Below are 18,856 nucleotides of genomic sequence, written 5' to 3' on the forward strand. Positions count from 1 at the left end.
TGAAATGGTAGGGAGAAAAAAAGTGGGGATTCAAACCCATGATCATAGTTTCCTGTCATGGCTAAGGGACACAACTCTGTACAACATATTCCAGTGTCTTAGCTGCCTCGGCCCCCTGTACCCCTATTTTAATGGAATAATTGAAAATTACTTTTGTATTACAAAAGGATTTGTCAGATTAGGTGGGACTACTTCCTTGAACATGTTATCTCAGTTGCTAGAATGTTGACTACGCTGTTGTTGAGACGTATACATACCGGTGTTGCTGGTTTGCCCAGCTTAACGTGCACAGCACGAAGCTTCTCCAGGTTCGGGGGACACACGAATATCACATAAGGCTTCAGGTCTGATGTGTACAGCGGTTTCACAGCCTGGCAAACAAAAAGGAAAACCATTTGTATAGATGTTAGTATACTTGGTAACTTTTAACTTTAGCTTGACAGCATTCTGTCAAGAGTTATCTCCCTTCCTACAGTGTCCATCATGTTTACAAACCATAATTACTTTCAAAATCAATTTACAGTTCAACAGCTATATTTCATCCCTATTAGAGTGTCCAGGAGAGCGTAAGATCCGGGGTTCAATTCTGGCTGCGTCATACCAATAGATGTCAAAAGATGGTACTTGTTGTTACCCTGTCTGGTGCTGGGCATTAAGGGGCTAAAACAAGGACTGGTCGGCTCGGAGTCAGTATACTGTGTCTAAGAGGGGTATTTATGTTAAACTGAGGCATAATATCTCAGTGGGCTAGCGCTATAAAATCGGCATTAGTCCGGACTAGTACACGCAGCCACACACACGTTGCTACATAAGTGCGTTGCCATATATGTGCAATAAACTTGAACACGACATTAAACTCCATTTTCCCTCACCTCACCTATAAGAGTCTATCAGCTTGAAGTTGAGCATCACATGGAGCATATACTTACGTCGGCATGGAGATTGAGCACGCAGATCTTCCCCTGGTGGATCACCTGTCTCACAGCCTCCAGACTTGTGCCATACAGATTCTTTTCAAACTCGCCATACTCGATAAACTTCTGAGCCAAGATGTCCGCCTCAAACATGGTGCGTGAGATGAAGTGGTAGTCCTTGCCCTCTATTTCCTCAGGTTTGCGGACTCGACTCGTGTCTGTCAAGATATGTAGGAACTCCACTGGTTATTGCGGCACTTAATATCAAAACCATCTTACATCTGAACATCTGACGAATTTCAGTTACAACACAAAATATTAATGTATATTTATGAAATTATGTATGTACAGTTAACACTTAAATTGTTATATAATTTAGACATACATATACACTAAGACAAAGAAAGACAAACATGCTAAGTAAAAAGTTTAGAAAACGATAAATTCTGATCCTTCTGCTGATAAAATTTAAAATCACAGGCTTCAGATAAATGACTGTGTGAGAAACTACAGAGTAAATCCACATACGGGGAACAGCAGCAGCGAATCTGTCAAAGTCAGACTCCATGAGACGCTGTCTGAGCTCCGCCCTCCCAACATTAGAAGGGCCAATTAAGGCAATTGGTCTTTTTCTGTTCGGCTGAGGTAAATATTTAACCATTTCTTCATATGAGAGGATTTCTTCAGTTTCTGCAAATATAAATACCAATGTTCAGGGCATCCACAAATCATGCAGTGGAACAGGAAAATAACTAAAGGGTATGACATCAGGAGCACAGATATGGCGCTGACAGACCAAGTTCACAGATAGTATGAATCAGGGATTTAACCCAATACACGTGGCATCTTAAGCGATGTGGCAAACAGGAAACCTGCACCATCAACACTTATGTTGTAAATAACTGAATATCATGCATATTCTGTTATATGTGTGTGAGAATAACTCTGCTATTACTGGAATATCACAACAGCTGTAACACAAAGCAACCATGTGGGGCCCAGGAATCAAACTTGGTATTGAGAGTAAGAAAACACTTCAACCACTTAGCTTACAAACCAACACTTTAAGCTGCAAACTGCAAACATAATCGCATTTTGGGTTATTACATCTAAGTTGCATCACATCCTGACTTCACCCTGTTAGACCAAAGACCCGTCCTTCCTCACATCCATAACAAATAACAGAGGGCGCTTAACCCTTTGTCCAGGTGATTCATTAATCCAGATTATGCCAATGGGTACTGTCTGGGTTAATGGGGTTTCATTGTAAATTGCTTATAACGCATGCCAGACACCAGAGGCAGATCCAGGATTTTGAAAAAGGGGATGCACATAATACCCAAGTCATGAAGTGACTTGGCCGAGGGCACATTTCAACATGTAAGGTGTCTGACAACGGCGTTTGCCACCCCACAGCTGGATCTGACAGTGGACACACAAGGTAATGGCACCTACCCTCGTCAGCCCCAGTGTACAGGGAGGAGCGTTTCTTCTTTTTCTTCTTCTTGTCTCTCTTTCCACAGACACACGATCGCCCCTTCTTCTTAGCGTCCTTCCCGTCTCCTGGCATGGTCTGACGCAGTGTTTCACGTCTGTAACAACAACACACAATCCCGTCTCAAAATTGGTTAAAATCGGCCTATTTCAGGAAAGCAAGGGTGTTTTTCAAGTCTAAAAGAATTGTTGTACTGGTACCAAAGAGGACACAGGTGATACACAAATTGTACCAAAGTGGAGTTGTAACAAAGGCTACCATACCATCTCTGTCTGTGATTATGGCACTTACTGTTCATGGAAGAGCCTGCTGGGTATAAGCCCGGCCAGTGATTACGGCACTTACTGTTCATGGAAGAGCCTGCTGGGTATAAGCCCGGCCAATGACTGGTGCTCTTCCTCGCCTTCCCTGTATGCCTGCCACCAGTTGGGATCATCCTGGTTGATGATATGAAGGATATCTCCCTTCATGAAGGAAAGCCCCAGTTCTCGACATGGGATATATGCATCGTCCTCAGGGTCATAGTTGAAGAGGGCTCGAAGGTGCACCTGCAGAACATCACCACGTACATACTATATTCTGTAAACATTTGTTGTGATTCATAATTAGTAACACCATATTCATAATGAATAACATATTCATATGATGGACATTTTTTTTCCAAAATGTATATAAGTTAAAAATTATTCAGAAACTCTTTGAAATTTAAAAAATTGTTTGTGCGGCATCAGGCAACAAAGAAATGATTACTTTTTTATGCAATTAATTCTAGTGGTCTTTCTGTACTTACTGCTTTTGGTCGGGCGGCTGGTTTGGGTGATGCGTAGTTGTGCGTCGGGATGATCATGAATGTTATTGTCCCTGTCATATAGGCCTGAAAACAGTAGTAGGTAATTAGTATTGAACATAGACACATATCTACATAGTAAAACTGTGTTACACAGCTAACAATGAACATCATTATCACTGATTATCCACAAGTTGTACAGTTCAGGTTTAGTCACTATACAGTTACTGTTCAAATTACACAGGTTCTGGAATAATATATCCAGTCTGAAACAATCTCCATTACTAACCAGCATCTCAGATACATCGTTGACATTTTTGCCGCGCATGTCGATGCCATTCACTTCTAGTATCTCATCTCCTTCGTGAAGCAAACCTGACAATAGAAACAAAGTTACACATAAAGCTACTAGCTATTATTCATGATACTGTAAATAATCTGGGACCAGACAAACAAGTGGTTGACAGCATGAGCAACAATCCACACCATCCGGGTACGATGACACATGTCACACAATTAACAACTATCCTCTATTGTCAGAATGATCATAATGACATCATGAGGCAATGGCCAATTCTTTGACTCCTGAATCCCCATGAAGAATGTCTGATATAATTTGCATGAATGTTTAATGCCGCACTCAGCAATATTCCAGCATTTACAGTAAATAAAGAAGTTGTTATCTATAAATTGTGTCTACTTTGTCATCCTTCAACTTATAAGTAATGCCTATCAAGCAATTGATATTCCAACTATATGATGGCGGTCTGTAAATAATCAAGACTAGACCAGACAATCCAGTGATTGATATCATGAGCATCGATCTATGCAATTGGAACGCAATGACATGCATCAACCAAGTGAGCAAACCTGACCACCTGATCCTGTTAGTCGCCTCTTACGACAAGCAAGGGTGTCTGAAGACCAATTGTAGCCCAGGTCTTCACAGGGGATACTAAACGTAGCCTTGAACTCAGTTTATGAAAACAACAAACTCACCACTCTTCTCGGCTGCTCCACCCTTGACAATCCTCCCAATTATCACTGAGTCTCCCTCATTCTTCACTGTAGCTCCCTGTAACATGACAGAACACATACATAGAACATGACATATAGGTCCATTGAGGAGCTGACATGACAACCAGCAACAGAAGCACTAGGAGTCTTGGCGGGTCTGGCAGCAAACATCTGACCTGTGTATAGGAGATAGTTTTGGGTTTGATAATGGAGCTAAAACTCTCGAGTGAGTGAGTGTGTAAGTGAGTTGTGATCACAGTGGAGCTAAAAATCTTGAGTGAGAGTGAGTTGTTTCAGAGTGGAGCAAAAACTCTCGAGTGAGTGAGTGAGGGGATGAGGCATGAGTGAGTGAGTGAGTGAGTTGGGTTTCAGAGTGGAGTAAAAAATCGCGAGTGAGTGAGGGGATGAGTGAGTGAGTGAGTTGTGTTTCACAGTGGAGCTAAAAATCTTGGATGTAAAAATCATGGAAAATCTGACTGCACAGCTTTTGACCTTAATATATAAGTGAACAAGTGAGTGTGTGGAATCTTGGAGTGAGTGAGTTGGGTTTATTGGAGATTTGAGATTTGAGATTTGAGCAATTATCAGTCATATCATGGCATGTCAGCTTGATGTGGGAGAAGACCTAAGAGTAATGCAGGTCTTAGCTGTTTACCACCTAGGGGAAACCCACAAGCACATGTTTTGGCTGACAAATAAGAGTCATAATATGACTAAATCGGGGAATCTAACCAAATCATTAAATCTAGGCACAACAATAATAGTATGCATTCATCTTTAAATAAAATATGCATACATTATTTTTGTTCTTGAAAAATGTCTACAAGTGTGAAACAAAGATAATATACCTTAATGAATCAATTATTACAAAAACGTTGGTTACAAAGTTAATGTATTTCTTTAAAAAACAACAACACCCTACTTTTTCCCTGGAGGAGAAAAAGTCATTACTTTCAAACATCTTGTTACAAAGGTGGGAGTTTTTATGTCGCAGAAATGGAAATGAGGCAAAAATGGAGTAATTGAAGTCGCACAAAATCCACAACTTTACCGGCAGCTAATGTTGTTTTGTCCACTCAAGGCATTGATCCGAGAACAAAGAAAACTGGGATATGCAAACTGACCTGATCAGAATAACCCAAACAGAGAGGAGAATCAGGCCCTTAAAACGCCAGAATAAATGGCCTTCTCTGTAAATTTCAAGGCATTACATCCCTCCTGTAATGGTTGGCAAATTTTCATTTTGGCATAAATTTTGAGATTTTATTACCTCTCTTAACTGACACCAGGTTAAACAAAAAATACAACATATTGTGAAATGAAATATTTAAAAGGATCCTTCCTGACGTATATCCCTTGTCACATTTGCATCCCAGTGTAGCAGTTTGTTATATCCATCATACTCAGGGTGATATATGATCGCACGGAATGCTGGCAATTTATACATGTTGGCATGAGATTGAATAACAAAGCATATCTCAGTTGTATCTCATAAATGTCCTAGCATGTCCATACATCAAGACTATCTTCCTAACTAACATAGTCACCTCAACTGCACTTTTTGACCCTCACATTGCATTTATGTCAACATTATTTTTGCAAATTTGTATATGGTTCTATCAGACGGATTATTGTGGAACAAACCACTGTTTTAAGAGTTAGCTGATAGCTGTAGGCTCCTCTGCTCCTCGCTCAATAAAGAGCTATATATTATAATATAGATTTACGATAGTGGAAAACCACAAGGAACAAAAAAGAGGCCATGGTGTCTGTAGTCCTTTTAAACTTAAAATTAACCATGATACTTTGTGTTTTGCAATTTTCAACATATAAAAAAAAATATGGAGACCCATTTACAAAAGCAATCTAAGCTGGTCATAACCCTACGCCGAAATATCTGACCGAGACATTTGCAGCACTACGATTGATCTGCGAAAACAGGGGCCTGTTCTCTAGAGCAGGGTTGCAGCGTGCCAACATCCTCGTGAGATGTTCCAGACGTGCCAACATCCTCGTGAGATGTTCCAGACGTAAGGTGGGGCTTAGCAAGCACCTGCCTGGCTTCCTTCTCTATTGTCATGGAAGATAAGCCAACTATGTACACCATTACTGGATGATAAGGTCATCCACTGTTGCTACCCATGATGTCCACGTTCCTGAGAATTATCACACACTGTAGTGGTCCTATCTCACCTCTAACCTATGACCGAGTCTAACCTCCTGTTTCCACACTGAACTGCAACATAACAATGTTGATTTTATCTCAAATCTAACCCAAGTCCTAACTTGATATTGGATCAGACTCAACTTTGGTTATGTAAAACTTGTACTGTGATTTAATGAGTGAGGGAGTGTTATTTTACTCTGCAGTCCCAAAAATATAAGATATATTACTGTGCAGGCTTTGAATCATTGTCTGGACCAGACAAACCAGTGGTGGTCAGCACGAGCAATGCCCTTGGGTACTATGACACCCAATCCACACATGTTAACCACCCAATCCCTTCAGTCAGTTACTGGTGATGTAACAATCTGTCCTGGAATCAAGAGTGAGTGAGTACTGTCTTACATTTAGCAACATTCCAGCAATATCATGGCGGGGGACACCAGAAATGGGCTTCACACATTGTACCCATGTGGGGAATTGAACCCAGGTCTTCAGCATGATGAGCGAACACTTCAACCACTAGGCTACCCCACTGCCCCCTTGAATCAAGAATGTCCTTCAGTCTGTCAACTGGTCATCAAAACAAACATAACTGATATTTCCGCTGGTAACACATTGTCTCTGTAAGCACCGTCTCCGTGAGACTATGAGAACAGTTTCCATAGATATCAATGAAATGGGGAATATATTTCCCTTGACAACCATAACTCATTGTCTTCTATACTTCTTTCTGTATTGTCGGTCAAAGCACAACTCACAAAGTAATTGTCTTATTTAATCTTGTTGTTGACAGAACAGCCGAAGGCCTTGTGATATACACTGTGCAGCTGACCCCAAACTGCCAGTCTCCCTGTTTGTCATGTAACCAAGGTGTTGTGACTTCGGTGCCACAGCTATTAATCTACAGTCGTCGTGACAGCACGCAACATCTACGACTTCCCTGTTTCATGTAATTCGGTTAGTTCTCTGACAGCTTGGCGAAGAAATGGAGTCGAAAGTCTTCACCCGAAGACATTCACATTTCTCACAGACAGAATTGGTTACAGAACAATGGATGGCCTTTTTGTAAATTAGATAAAAAATTGTCAGTGTGTGATGTTAAAAGTTGAGAATATTGAGTCTCTGCAACTCCAGTCCGTGTGTGATAGACAGAAGTTGTATGAGGTTCCCACCAGTTGTGCTCCCTTTCTTGCTAATATGTTTCTCAATGCATGTGAAAAAGAATTTCTGCTCAGATTGGCAGAGTCAAAACACAGGAAGTTTACGATGTTTAACCTCAAACTCATTAAAATCAGATCTTAGTTCTTGCTACCGCTAAACAAAGATCTAAGGACATCCCATTACGGGTCACGTCAGACCGACCTTGCGCGAACTTTGACCGACCAATGGAATGACCAATCAGAAGGCAGCTTTCTCGTGCTTTACGGCACTAATTTCAAATTGGCGACTACGCTTCTAAACATATTTTGACAAATTCTGGATTACAAATTTGAAACCTGAACAAAAGAACATTCTGGAATGGCTAATGGATGGGCTAGATTGTATTGATTCAGTTGTTAAACCCGTAACTATCGTTTGGAATAAAGTTTTCAAGGTTGCATGATTAGAAATCACATTCCGACTGTCACTTTCATAATCTGGTAAGCGACGCTCTGATTGGTCGGATGAAAGGTCGTTCTGACGTGACCCCTAATGGGATGTCTTCAGATCTTTGTTTAGCGGTAGCGAGAACTAAGGTCTGATTTTAATGAGATTGGTTTAACCTAAGCCTCAGGTATACAGTGTATGTCGATGATCCGATGTCCAATAATGGTCAAATTCCCTTCCATTGATTTACCCACCTGAAATAAAAGATACCATTGATACTGTCTCATCCATGTCATATTCAGATCAATGCAGAAAGTGAGTGAGTGAGTATGGTTTTATGCTGCTTTTAGCAATATTCCAGCAATATCATGGCGAGGAACACCAGAAATGGGCTTCACACATTGTACCCATGTCGGGAATCGAACCCAGGTCTTCGGCGTGACGAGCGAATGCTTTAACCACTAGGCTTCCCGACGGCCCCTCAATGCATAAAGATTCCGGGTGATAAAAAAACCCAAAAGGGATGAGTTCATCTTTCCAAAAGTCAACTGTCTTTTTGTGTCGAGAAGTTTGCAGCAGCTCCAGCCCTTGGTGTCTACATTTCACAACTTCTGAGGTAAAATGGAGCATGCTCTTTCCACCAAGATTTCAAAGAGATTTGATAAGATTAACAGCATTTAAAGACTTTTTTCAAAAAGCCTTATCGTAGACATGTTTGGAGGAAATTTCCATATCTGACGCTTTAGTGACAAAAATGGTGTCTGATGCATTTCCCTATTTTGACGTGTACTATATGTGCCCATGTTTGTTCAAGTGAAGACATGACTTGCCTTTGCATGTGTCTGTGATGTGTGCTACTGGTGGGGCAGGATACACTCACCTTTTCACAACCTCCTGGTATCATCATAATATTCTTATACACATACTGATGATATCGTCAGAATTGTACAAACGAGTCTTCTTTTAGCAGATTTTCTCTTTTTTATTATGGTAAGAGTATTGTTGTTTCTGTTCCAATTACATGGTCTCAATATTTTTTTCATTTTAGTTTTAGGACAATAAACTACCAAGATTTATCCAAGCATGTGCTTTTTTATGATCAATAGCATTACAACAATCATTCCCAAAAATGTAAGGGTCTGTAATAAACTTGGATTTACGGTTCTTTATCAATGCTAAATTCAGGGTGTTGTCATCCAACGATGTGATACTAGAGCTAAACGTACAGTGAGTCCATATTACCTGTAAGTTTGGGAGTTATGTCAATCATCGCGCTAAGATGACTTTGTGTAGCTGGGATCTGACTTAAAAAATGTCAAACACTATCATGGGATAGATATATGGTTATTCCCCATTGAACATTCTGACAGGATGAGCTTAATGGCTACCCCTTAACAAGTCCATGAAGCAAGGATTGTAGGTGATGTCAAAATTACATTTCTCATGTCACATCAATGTCTTGGGAACTAAGGAAAAATATTGATCCCACAGTTCACACAATTATGCTGAGACACCTCCTGAACTGTAATCAGACAAGCTTAGGGTGATGGCAGTTATCATGTGAGACTACATAGGGGACTACATAGGGGAATACTGGGCAATACACCGCCGCCAACCCCGACAGTGTTCCCACAGTGAACCATGATATACAGGAGATATGACACGAGTAGCCACATCAAACCTCCCCCAATGACACCGAACTGGTGCTAGGAAATAATGACATATCACTCAAGGTTATACTGGATGCAGAATATTGCGTTGTATACAAATTAAATGGATGCAAATAATTTACATTGTGAGTCCTATGGGATGCAATAATGTATGGCTGTTTCAATCATAATATTTCTCAAAACTGTTGACTGCATGTTTTAGATAGAAGTGACATATCTACTCAATGTTAAATACACTCAATGTTCGGGGTGTCAGTGGTTGATTCTTCTTGAAATCCACATCAATAATTGACGTGAGGCTCTGAGCTGAGAATCCCAAGGAATAGAAAATAGATAGACCCTGGTTAATCTCTGACACTTATGTATCTACATCAAAGACTTGACCTGACCAGTGCTAAAAAGTATTTACTATATACACCTGTATATATCACCTATACCACAGACCCTGTATCCAACCAGCTTGGCCTACATACATGGGTAATACACTAATATACATGGGTAATGTGCCTCCCAACAATAAAGCCTGGGAAAAAGCAGGTACGTATATTGAAAAGGCAACCTTAGGCCTATCCCAAGTCACCTGACCTCATATACCTGTTGTCATACCATGACGTCATGCCTGACTGAGTTTCCCAGAGACTCTGCCAGTGGGCTGAACAAATGCGTTGTACAAATTAACAGCCATGACTGTATTTCATTTCAGATATATTTCTAAGAAACTCATATGCTTATCAGGTTGAAATTAACTTCCTGGAGTGAAGGAATACAGACTTAGTTTGTAGGGTCATGGTGTTCAACACCACTGTGAACAATATTTCAGCGTGTTAGCTTAATGTGGGAGGAAAGCTGAAGGTGATACAGGCCCCAGACATTTGTGAAACACAATCAAGGCAAGTCGGGCCTTCCAACCCACGATCATAGGTTCCTGCCACACCTAAGGGATGCAACTCTGCTTCTTATCATGGGTATGAAATTTTGATTTCTTCCTGAAGTAAAAACCAGAAGACTTATCTTTTTATGTTTTTTCACAGTTTCTAATCATACCAAATATAGAAAATACCAAATATAGAAAATACCAAATATGGGACAAATACAATTAACAATATTTACACATGCTGACATTTGGTGAGTGAGTGAGTATGGTTTTACGCTGATTTTAGCAATATTCCAGCAAATATCACGGCGGTGGACACCAGAAATGGGCTTCACACATTGTACCCATGTCGGGAATCAAACCCAGTGAACGCTTTAACCACTAGGCTACCCGACCGCCCCTGTTCAACAGGAAATAAACCTTGCTATAAACAATGTCATGAGTACAAGTCACGTACCAATGGCTCGTTGGTCTTCTCTAAATGGATGATCTTCACGCTGTCCTCGCCATAAGGCATGAGGGGGTACTCAAGGGGTTCACTGGCATCGGGCTGGGTGAGGGCAAGTGTGTGCGGGAGGGCGTGGACATGGTTCACCGTCACTGGCTCGTGTTCTCGCTGGGCTAGAGAGTCGTGTGCAAGCAATACACCCTGAAATAAACAATAAAAATAATTAGAAAAACATACTTTTAATGACAAAATGTCTGTGTACATGGTGTATGGAGTGTTAAACTACAAAGAGAATAAAGAATTAAACATGCGTGCTAGCTTTCAGCCTGTTTGGTGATGTATTTGAAATGGCCCCCAGCATTGTGAGTGAGTTTGGTTTAACACCGCTTTTAACAGTATCACAGTTATATCACGGCACGTCAGCTTAATGTGGGAGGAAAGCCCGAAATGATGCAGGACTCAGACGTTTACCACTTCGGTGAAACCCACTAGCACGGGTATGGTGCTGACACACCTAGAAACATAATGGGGCAAACTGGGATTCGAACCCACAATCATAGGTTTCTGGAGTGCCCAAGGGACGCAACTCTGCACAGCGAATCGCAGCGCCTAAGACGACTGGGCCACCCGTGCCCCCGGCCCCCGGCCCCCGGCCCCCAGCAACCTATGCTTGTTGCACAAGGTGAGTGAATGGATTGGGTGGTCAGACAGAGTGACTTGATTGCATGTCATCGTTCACAGACATTGTGGGGCTTATGATTTTAAATCAATCACTGGATTGGATTGTATGGAAGGAAGCTGAATCATGAATCTAGAATATTGCTAAGGCGTTAAACAAGAAACAAATAACATTGGTGATGTGGTTCCTGAGGAGGTGTTTACAGACACTCTACATGATGGACAAATACGCCACACAACATGGGCTCTCTTTAGCTTCAGCTTCAACATTCCACAAATAGTAGTCAGTAATGGCCATAGAACTTTCTAAATACCACGCTTATTTCAGCACTTGGATGATGTGTGTGAAATGTTTTAAAAAGATATTTCAAACAAAGCTTTTTTAAGAGTAAGACTAAAAGCTGTAAAAAAAAGAACTTAAATTCTAAAAACACATAAGACCACTTCTACATGGTTTCATACAGATATTTCAACATGCTTTGGGAGAGAGGCAGATAGACAGACATGTAAACAGAATATGTTTCTACAAACACTGCCAACTTAACTTCAGCAAGGGAGATAACTCTTGAAGTATGAACATAATGCAGGTAAATGAAAATCCATAGAATAACATGGGTATTCAACATTAAATACAAATGTTCACAGATATCACAGTCTGCACTAACAACTTTACTTAGCATTACATATCCTCAAACAGTGCGCTAAATGCTTGAACTATTTTCCTCCGACAACACAATCAACTATGTGTGTCACAAAGTATGACTGTAAACATTAAATACGAAGCTGATCTTATTGACATAACAAGATTCCAATATTTGGGCACATGTTGGCCACAAAGCAGGCCACATTACGACCAGATTGACGGGTCAGTTCCACAGAGTTATTATTGGTTATGTCAACAAGTCTTGTACAAATGTTTGCTGCCGCCATCATCATCTGTCATGTCCATGGTTCCCTGGCCCAGCCTGATGACCTGTCACAGGCCTCCTTGTTGCCTCAGATGTACCAGGCCCTTACACATGCTCTGCACACAGTGGTGGGGAAACAAATGAAGACAAAAATCTGTCTTAATGGATTTCTACATTTCGGTTATCGATTAGAATGTTGTTTTCAATGTGGCTTGTTACATCTTCTACAGTAAACAGTGCTAACATTTGTTGAATTTACCACCTGCGGATTCCCCCTTACCACCCGACCACAGAAGTACAGAAACAGACAGACAGACAGACAGACAGAAGACAGAAATACAGACAGATGACAGATAGACAGACAGACACAAAGACAGACAGATGACAGATAGACAGACAGAGACACAAAGACAGACAGGCAGACAGAGACACAAACATACACAGACAGATAGACACACAAAGACAGAGAGAGACACACATACACAGACAGACAGACAGACAGATAGACAGAGACACAAAGACAGATGACAGATAGAGACACAAAGACAGACAGATAGACAGAGACACACAGACAGACAGGCAGACAGAGACACAAACATACACAGACAGATAGACACACAAAGACAGATAGACACACACATACACAGACAGACAGACAGATAGACAGAGACACAAAGACAGATGACAGATAGAGACACAAAGACAGACAGATAGACAGAGACACACAGACAGACAGACAGAATCAGTTTTGATAACTTGGCTCTCAGTGGACCAGATAACCCTACTTCCAAAGTCTCCAAACTCGTGTATGCATATTGCATGCATGTGATCAAGTTATGAAAGGATTGAGTCTCAACTAACTGGTGTTAAACAAACCATTATGATGATGTCACGCCATTTTCAGAGCTCCAAATAACTTTTTGAGCAATTGAGTTTTTACTCAAAGGTTTCTATTTAATTTGGGTTATTACATTTTTCATTGGGTAACCAATATTTTTTCACTCATCTATACATCACTCTTTTGAGTTTTTCCCAAAATGAGTAAGCATTTTGAGATTAAAAAAAATGAAATAATGTTTTAGATGTATATAACGGTTCTAAATATAGGCTTGACTCGGAAAGTAAATTAGCTTGTAATTGTGTTTCGGAAATTAGCTCTGTTGTACGCATGCTGAAAAATCTTCATTTGCTATATACGCGTGCTCTTTTCAAACAATTGCATTTTCCATTTAATGCATGCGTTTCTGTACGCAAGTTAATTGAAAGTAATTGTGTTTTAAATAGTTTTGGGGGGTATATTACGCAAATACGCAGCGTATCTGTATGTCTGCATTGTTGTTGCAGTTGATTCTGAGCCAGGAATCCACATGCATTGTAACAACTAAAACTGACACAGCCATAGGACAGTATGCAGAATTATAGAGAAATTGTATACAAACCATAACATGGTTTAAGTTGGATTAATCACCCTGGCGAGTCCGAACAACATGGGACCATATTAAGGTGATTTCTACATTACAGATTCTGAGGCTCTTGCCCCTATCCATCAGTTGGCCTATATCAGACATTGCTGAGACAATGTTTAATTAATGACTGCATTTGCCAAATTAACTTCAAGCTTGAATTGAAATGGAATGTTTGTTTCTACAGTGTTGACTCTTGAAGTCGGTCCAAGGATTGTTGGGAGGGTTTAACTACCATCATCCACAAAACTGGACTATGGCCAAAATAAATTAATTATTACGTTTTCATTCAAAAAAATTTCTTAATGTGAGGTTGTACGGATTTAATTCTACATATTTAATTGTTTTAATAAACACAGCTCAAGGCATCCATAGACATTAATTGTTGACTTATGTGATTTAGATGAAACTTAAATATTTGGTAGAGCTCCAGCATGTACATATGTGGTGAAAATATGTATAAATGTATACAGTACATTAAAGTATTCTCTCAAGTTGTGAAAGAAGAGAACCTATGTATTCATGTTATACACATGTTGGGAATCAAACCTATGTCTTCATTAAGAAGAACTTATCCACTAGGCCACCTCATCATCCCTCAGGACCACATAAAATGACTTTTTCGGGCGCTGACATTTTATATTTTCACACTGAACTCCTATGGTGGATCGAACATGTGCCTCAGGTGTGCAGAGCAAATGCTTTAACAAGTTAGCCAACCCCTGCCTCTGAAGATCACATGAAATACCAAGGGCCCAGTTCAACACATTGATTGTAGCGGTCATGATCTTAAGTCCCATACTTTAACACAGACTTAAGACCGCAGTAGTGCTAAGATTGCTTTAGGAATGGCGACCTGGATTCTTTTTTTGTGTAAATTTTTCATTTTTCAGGGTACACTGAAACAATATAGTTGTCTTGTGTGGTGTGATGCCGTAGTGGTTAAAGCATTTGCTCTCATGCTGAAGGTTCGATTCCCCACATGGGTACAATGTGTGACACCCATTTCTGGTGTGCCCTGTCGTGATGTAACTGCTGGAATATTGCCCAAAACTGCGTAAAACCCATCTAACTCATGCCCATGTTCATACATGCTGAACTATAGTAAAGCTGCTCAAACAAGATGCAGACACAGGCATGAACAGTTTGATCATCTTCATCTTCCGTCCAACATGCCTGACAAACAGAGATTATCTATCACTGACCACAAGTCAACCACAGATCATGGAAGACAAACACAGTCGCCACCAGATCATCTCTGAACATCTCTGGACTGTCCGACATGTCATATGTTGCCTGGCAACACCAGATTCTACCTTTCATGTCAGATTTACTACCTTGAAACCACTTCAGTGTAAATGAACCAAAAAATGTTATGGCACTTAACAGATATTTTTTGCAGTTTAATCTTTGAGCACACTGCTGAAATGTTTGACAACACTGTTTATGGGCGCTGAGCACGATGGTTGTAATCTGTTTGAGTCTGAGATATTGTCCTGGATGGTTTGCAAGATGGCCGAGAAGATGCCTTCAGCTCTGTTAATACCACAATAAATACTGAATTTACTTTTATGTTTCAGCAACAAATCTGCAAGCTTAAAATTGATAACAACCAATTTTCTTTGAATATCTAAAATTAGGATAATTATTAATACACCTATTTTATATTTCACTTAAATTCAATAATTATTTTATAACTCTGCAAAATCATATGTCCAATGAAACATCTGTTATGAGTTATAGTTTTGCATTGGGGACAAAGTGAGTCGGTGAATTTGGATCCAAGCAGTTTGTTACAACATTGCAATAAGTAAGCTGTGGAACACAGCAGTTGGTTACAATAAGTAAGCTGTGGAACACAGCGGTTGGTTACAACATTGCAATAAGTAAGCTGTGGAACACAGCGGTTGGTTACATCATTGCAATAAGTAAGATGTGGAACACAGCTGTTGGTTACATCATTGCAATAAGTAAGATGTGGAACACAGCGGTTGGTTACAACATTGCAATAAGTAAGCTGTGGAACACAGCGGTTGGTTACAACATTGCAAAAAGTAAGCTGTGGAACACAGCAGTTGGTTACAACATTGCAAAAAGTAAGCTGTGGAACACAGCGGTTGGTTTCAACATTGCAATAAATAAGCTGTGGAACACAGCGGTTGGTTACAACATTGCAATAAGTAAGCTGTGGAACACAGCGGTTGGTTACAACATTGCAATAAGTAAGCTGTGGAACACAGCGGTTGGTTACAACATTGCAATAAGTAAGCTGTGCAACACAGGGGTTGGTTACAACATTGCAATAAGTAACCTGTGGAACACAGCGGTTGGTTACAACATTGCAATAAGTAAGCTGTGGAACACAGCGGTTGGTTACAACATTGCAATAAGTAAGATGTGGAACACAGCGGTTGGTTACAACATTGCAATAAGTAAGCTGTGGAACACAGCGGTTGGTTACAACATTGCAATTAGTAACCTGTTGAACACAGCGGTTGGTTACAACAATGTTATTGACTTGATTCTGTCTGGTAACACTGATTATCTCTTTCCACAATTGAAAACCACCGCATCTCTTTAATTGTAGACTTGCACAAGTCTTAAAGGCAATAATTATTAGTTTAAATCATAATCCCTCGATTATATTCATAACAAGAACAAGTTGTCCCTATAAAAGTCTGGCATTCTGTTAATCAAGTTATCTAGACTTATAATACATCCATGGATATATCGTTCAGTGCAGCCTTGAAGCTTGGTTTCTTTAACCAATAAACTGCATAAAGTTGTTTGCATTTAATTGACAAGTCTGTCACCTCACTTCTCATATTTCCATTTGGCTTGCATATATTTTCTTAAACTTCAAGGGTTGATGACGTGATAACTTGTAGCAATGTGTATCACCATAGCTGCTACTTTCTCAAATTACAGCCAGTATTTTTTTATGTTCGTCTACATTACAATACACCCCTATGATTCTGTAACTCACTTGATAAATGTAGCACTTAGTTTGTATTTCAACAACAGCAACTTCTGATAATGTGAGTGTAGCGTCTCGACTGGACAGATGCACCACTATAAATTGACTTGTAACTTTATACCAGTCGATAAATAAAACACACTTGTGTTAGTAGCAGACATTCTAAGGCTAAATAATGAACGTCTTTTAACCGGTGTCTATGAAAATTTAATCCTTGAGACATGAAGAAATCATATTTTCGTAGCATAGTTGCAAATTCATAATACGAAAATTCGGGAGAGTTGACAGCCATGTTTCACTCCACAGCTAAACATTATTACTTCAGACTTTACTTTTTCCTGAGAAATGGGCAAATGTATCATAGAAATATATACAAAATACATGTGTTCTTTAACTAAACAAGTCATGCTAGTAGGACAGCCGAGTCAAAGAGTCATCTGTACAGGTATAATGTGACTGTGACTTCAACCCGATCACACAGTGATTCAACATGTGGAAATCAACAACAGTGTTCTGCAGATTGCAAGTTGTCACACACAAGTATGTGAGAGGTGGAACCCACATTCCACAAGGCCAAATCTGCCGGCATATCAGCTTGACACACAAAGCCAGGAACTCTCTGACAATGCCCACAGAACAATGGCTGACAGTTATGGTGGGGATTATATTTCAGTATAACCTTTTGCCTGACTGGCCTTATCTCCACCCTGCTCTCACTAACAAGAGGAAGTTCAATAAAGTCAATTACAGCAAGCAAGTGCCTGACCATAAACTAGAAGTCGATCACTATCTTCCTGGTCATATATATGTTGATGATATGAGCGTATTGCCCAGTGTTAACTATTGGCTGATATACACAATAATTCCCCAGTAGATCATATCACCATGTTTGCAGTTAGTAATGACCTCATTAATAGAGCATCTTGGCTCTGTTCCTATTATCGCCATGCAGGTCTTCACATAGAGTCCAAACAAATCAAAACCTGGTTATCACAAATGCACAGATATAGGACTATTCCTAGCTTTTAATTTACTACACCAGTGTATATTAACATAAAAACGTACCATTTATCTTGAATTTTATAATCAAATTATTTACCTTTACCTCAGATCTGAGAGTTGGTGCTGATGATGTGTTTACAACATAAATTTGGAAATGATATGATAAGGGCCCTTATTGGCCCACTAGGAAGCAGCAATAGGATTTCCGAACTGCACATGGGTCATTTCTGACAAACCAAGGGCAACATAAACTATAAAAGTGTCTTAGCACCATGTTAGAGTCACTCAGAACAGACATAGTTTGACAATGTCTGTGAGTGTGTGGGTATGATTTTACACAGTATTTAGTTATATCCCAGATGTATGATGGTTGGTACACCAGAAATGGGTTTGAGACATTGCACCCATGTGAGAATTCAAACCAGGCTTTTCACATGACGAACGAATATTTTCACGCTTTGCTACCATACTGCCCAACACTGCCTGTGGATCAGGGCCTAGCTTCTTTGGTGTTTTCCCATCTCTGATGGTTGCCTACACTCTCCCTTACATTGCCAGGGGAACAGGACCTCGCTCCTTTGGTGTTTTCCCATCTCTGATGGTTGCCTTCTCTCCCTTACATTGCCAGAGTACCAGGAGCTAGCTCCCTTTGTGTTTTCCCATCTCTGATGGTTGCCTACACTCCCTTACATTGCCAGAGGAACAGGACCTCGCTCCTTTGGTGGTTTCCCATCTCTGATGGTTGCCTACACTCTCCCTTACATTGCCAGAGGAACAGGAGCTAGCTCCCTTTGTGTTTTCCCATCTCTGATGGTTGCCTACACTCTCCCTTACATTGCCAGAGGAACAGGAGCTAGCTCCTTTGGTGT

The 18,856-nt window shown here is 40.2% G+C and overlaps 1 protein-coding gene across 7 annotated transcripts in view; it reads right to left on the reverse strand.

Annotated features, from left to right (window-relative positions):
• Positions 1 to 18,856, reverse strand: part of LOC124144876 (protein PALS1-like) — a 129,453-nt gene that overhangs the window by 7,757 nt on the left and 102,840 nt on the right. For all 7 annotated transcript variants that reach the window (XM_046514488.2, XM_046514497.2, XM_046514518.2 and 4 more), the window contains 9 exons: positions 10,969 to 11,160; positions 4,196 to 4,271; positions 3,486 to 3,571; positions 3,200 to 3,283; positions 2,755 to 2,957; positions 2,370 to 2,506; positions 1,443 to 1,604; positions 930 to 1,132; positions 258 to 371 (listed from right to left, as the gene is read on the reverse strand). In XM_046514488.2, the coding sequence (XP_046370444.2) occupies positions 258 to 371; positions 930 to 1,132; positions 1,443 to 1,604; positions 2,370 to 2,506; positions 2,755 to 2,957; positions 3,200 to 3,283; positions 3,486 to 3,571; positions 4,196 to 4,271; positions 10,969 to 11,160 (1,257 nt within the window). The remainder of the gene's footprint in view (positions 1 to 257; positions 372 to 929; positions 1,133 to 1,442; positions 1,605 to 2,369; positions 2,507 to 2,754; positions 2,958 to 3,199; positions 3,284 to 3,485; positions 3,572 to 4,195; positions 4,272 to 10,968; positions 11,161 to 18,856) is intronic.

Source organism: Haliotis rufescens, unplaced genomic scaffold (genome assembly GCF_023055435.1).
Source record: "Haliotis rufescens isolate VD_foot unplaced genomic scaffold, xgHalRufe1.0.p SCAF_3, whole genome shotgun sequence".
Taxonomy (NCBI): domain Eukaryota; kingdom Metazoa; phylum Mollusca; class Gastropoda; order Lepetellida; family Haliotidae; genus Haliotis; species Haliotis rufescens.